Source organism: Octopus sinensis, linkage group LG8, assembly GCF_006345805.1.
Source record: "Octopus sinensis linkage group LG8, ASM634580v1, whole genome shotgun sequence".
NCBI lineage: Eukaryota > Metazoa > Mollusca > Cephalopoda > Octopoda > Octopodidae > Octopus > Octopus sinensis.
The window spans coordinates 91,688,281-91,691,441 of NC_043004.1; the positions used below are offsets into that span (position 1 = coordinate 91,688,281).

Here is a 3,161-nt window from a genome sequence, read left to right on the forward strand (position 1 = left end):
GAATAACAAGCTACACACAATACAAAATTTTTACTTTTCAAAAATTCCAATTCTAAAGAGTCGAAACAAACCCGAGCAACGCTGGGCTATACTGCTAGTATATTGATAAATTCGAAGAGTTGAAAGAATAAGAAGCTACTTGGCATCGAAGGTGCAGAAACAAATGCAATGAAGTGCTGCTGCAAACACACACACGTACACACACGCAGCAGCAAACACAAGAACTGCTGCTGCTGCTGCTACTACTACTACTACTACTACTACTACTACTACTACTACTAACTAACTAGCACACAGACACATTTCACGATCACATTTCTGTTTTCTCAATAACTGTCAATAAACAAGAACAATATCTGTGTCAAGTTTCGCGGCAAGAATTTGTTGAACAAGTGGTAGGTAGGTACCTTGTCAAATACTCTGAAATAAAGCATCGCCGTTTCAATACTGCGCTGCGTTGTACACTCGTACTGTCGTTCGTTTACGCAGGCACTACCTTTGAGTGGAGTGTGAGCATCGCAACAGTGCATGCATTCGCCTAACTTATTGTCACCATTTCTATATGTGGGTACATACACACACACACAAACACACACGTACGTATGTATATATGTATGTATTTATGAATGTATTTACAAATATGTGTGTGAGTATATATATACACAAATATATATATTTAAATATATAGGTATATCTATCTATCTATCTACCTATATATATATATATATATAATATATATATATAATATATATTTATATTTATATATATAAATATATATATATGTGTTTGTGTGTTTGTGTGTATATATATATATATATATATATATATACACACACACAAGTTGTTTTCATTCTCTCTCTCTCTCTCTCTGTCTCTGTTTATTCTATCTTACTCCTTTCTGTTGAAGAGCGTAGGCTCGAAACGTAAAGGGCTTTTTCATTTTTCCGAGCGTTAAACTAATATACTTGCTTGTTGTTCGTATACCTGTCTTCGTCTTTTGTTTTCCTATAAACTTCAAGTACACACACACACACACACACACACACACACACACACACACACACACACACACACACACACACACACACACGCACATACACACACGCACACAAACAGAGAAAATGCCCATGAGAGAGATTCTTTATGTTATTCGATGTTAGAGAAATAGCAGTCAAATCTCCCTCAAGTGATATCCTATTGTCTTAAATATGGAAAGAACACTGGATAACGTGGTCTAAGGTAAACTCTTAAATGGCGAGATGGTCACGGCTGGAATATATTTTATCATGTATCTGCTCGAGCTGAGATGGTCTGTAGCTAAACAACAACAACGAGAGAGAGAGAGAGAGAGGAGAGAAGAGGGAGAGGAGGGAGAGAGAGAGAGGAGAGAGAGAGAGACGAGAGAGAGAGGAGAGAGAGAGAGAGAGAGAGAGAGGGAGAGAGAGGTAAGCGTGTTTTGCTTCAAATGTGAAATACACATGCCAAGCACACTTAAGTTGTCTATGAGCTGTGATAAGATAAGTTCGCTGTGATAGCAATGCCGTTTTCATTCTCGACTGAAATCTCTCACTTGCAATGTTTTCTACTATATTCTATTGAAGATTTCAGAAAAAACCACAAACAAGAATTGTGTTTCTACCCAATGAACTTTAAAAGGTAATATACATATTCTTTGGTTAAAGAATTTGCGTGTGTTAACCCCAAAATCGTCTTTTGCGATGCGGTAGTATTCGTAATAACAATGGTTTCTCTTGTAAGAACAAGGTCACACGTTTGTAAAGGGAAAAAGAAACAAAACACTCCCCCTACCACTACCACGTCCAAAATTCAGTATTCTTTGTCTTTGAGTGTATTGTCAATGATTGGAGTGCGGCCATCTCGGAGCACCACCCTGAAAGGTTTAGTCGATTAAATCGACCTGGGTTATTATTATGAGTCTGGTACTTATTCTATTGCTTCCTTTTTGTCGAACCGCAAGATTATGGGGGCGTAAACGAATTAGCACCGGTTGTCGAAAGGCGAGAGTCAAACACAAATATCACACACGCATACACACACACACACGCATACAACACACAACACAACACATACACACGCGCGCGCGCGCGCGCGGTAGGCTTCAATACAGTTTCTGTATTCTAATTTCACTCACAGTTCATTGGTCGGCCAAAGACTAGTAAAAGACTCTTACTTCGCAGTAGGAATGAACTCGAAATCATATGCTTGCAAAGCGAATATGTTTACTACACCATCATTCCTGCTCCCACAGAATAATGTAGAGTAGTATATATATTTTTTTTTTTTTCAGTCGACCCAATTAGCTGATTGGCGCTTTTTTAATAAACCTTCAGTGAAAGATAAACACACAGCAGCAAAGGGTTGAACGGGATGTTAATGATCACTACTAAATACCTACTAAATACTCTAATGTTTCTTTAAGATAGATGTACTTCTACATGGTACCTATTTACATCTAGGTAGACTGTGTCTCACATGGTACCTGTACAGCTAGATAGACTATAATACTTTCGTATAGCCACCTGTGACTGTGTAACTCACATGTTACCTATAAACCAATAGTATTAGGTTGGCTTAGTAAAGATGGATGGAATTTGCCGCTCTATAGTTAAATATAGTCCGGTCGACTCTTTCTTAAACATGGTACCTTTTACAGTTAGGTGGACTGTGGTACCTATATACAGCTCAAACTTGATTTATTTACAGCAAGGTGAACTGTATTTCAACGAAGGTACCTTAATTTGCATTTAGGGGGACTGTACTTTCACGTGGGTACTCCTTTGCAATTAGATGGACAACACATCAGTGTTGTACCCATTTACAGCGGGTGGTACGGTACGTACACCTAGGTGGACTATGCCTTAACATGATAACTATATTTACAGCAAGGTGAACTGTACCTCACTAATTTACCTATTTATATGGTATGTAATCTGTACCTCCACAAGGTACGCATTTATAGTTGAGTTCTCTATCCTTCAATATAATACTGCTAAAGTGTGTCTAAAGCAGCTGGAGGAAGTGTCCTCTGAGGCTACAAACTACAGTAGCATCCACCCTTAGGGTTAGCCATATTTATATGGCAAAATATACGTCACTGCTATATACTTTATAGCTAATTGATCTGTATATATCAATACTTA

The 3,161-nt window shown here is 38.0% G+C and overlaps 1 protein-coding gene across 1 annotated transcript in view; it reads left to right on the forward strand.

Moving 5' to 3' along the window:
- The first annotated feature begins 1,522 nt into the window (after positions 1-1,522).
- LOC115214877 overlaps positions 1,523-3,161 on the forward strand; it is a 134,366-nt gene continuing 132,727 nt past the window's right edge. The window contains exon 1 of the mRNA XM_036505590.1: positions 1,523-1,656. Coding sequence (XP_036361483.1) covers positions 1,538-1,656 — 119 coding nt within the window. The 5' untranslated portion in view covers positions 1,523-1,537. The remainder of the gene's footprint in view (positions 1,657-3,161) is intronic.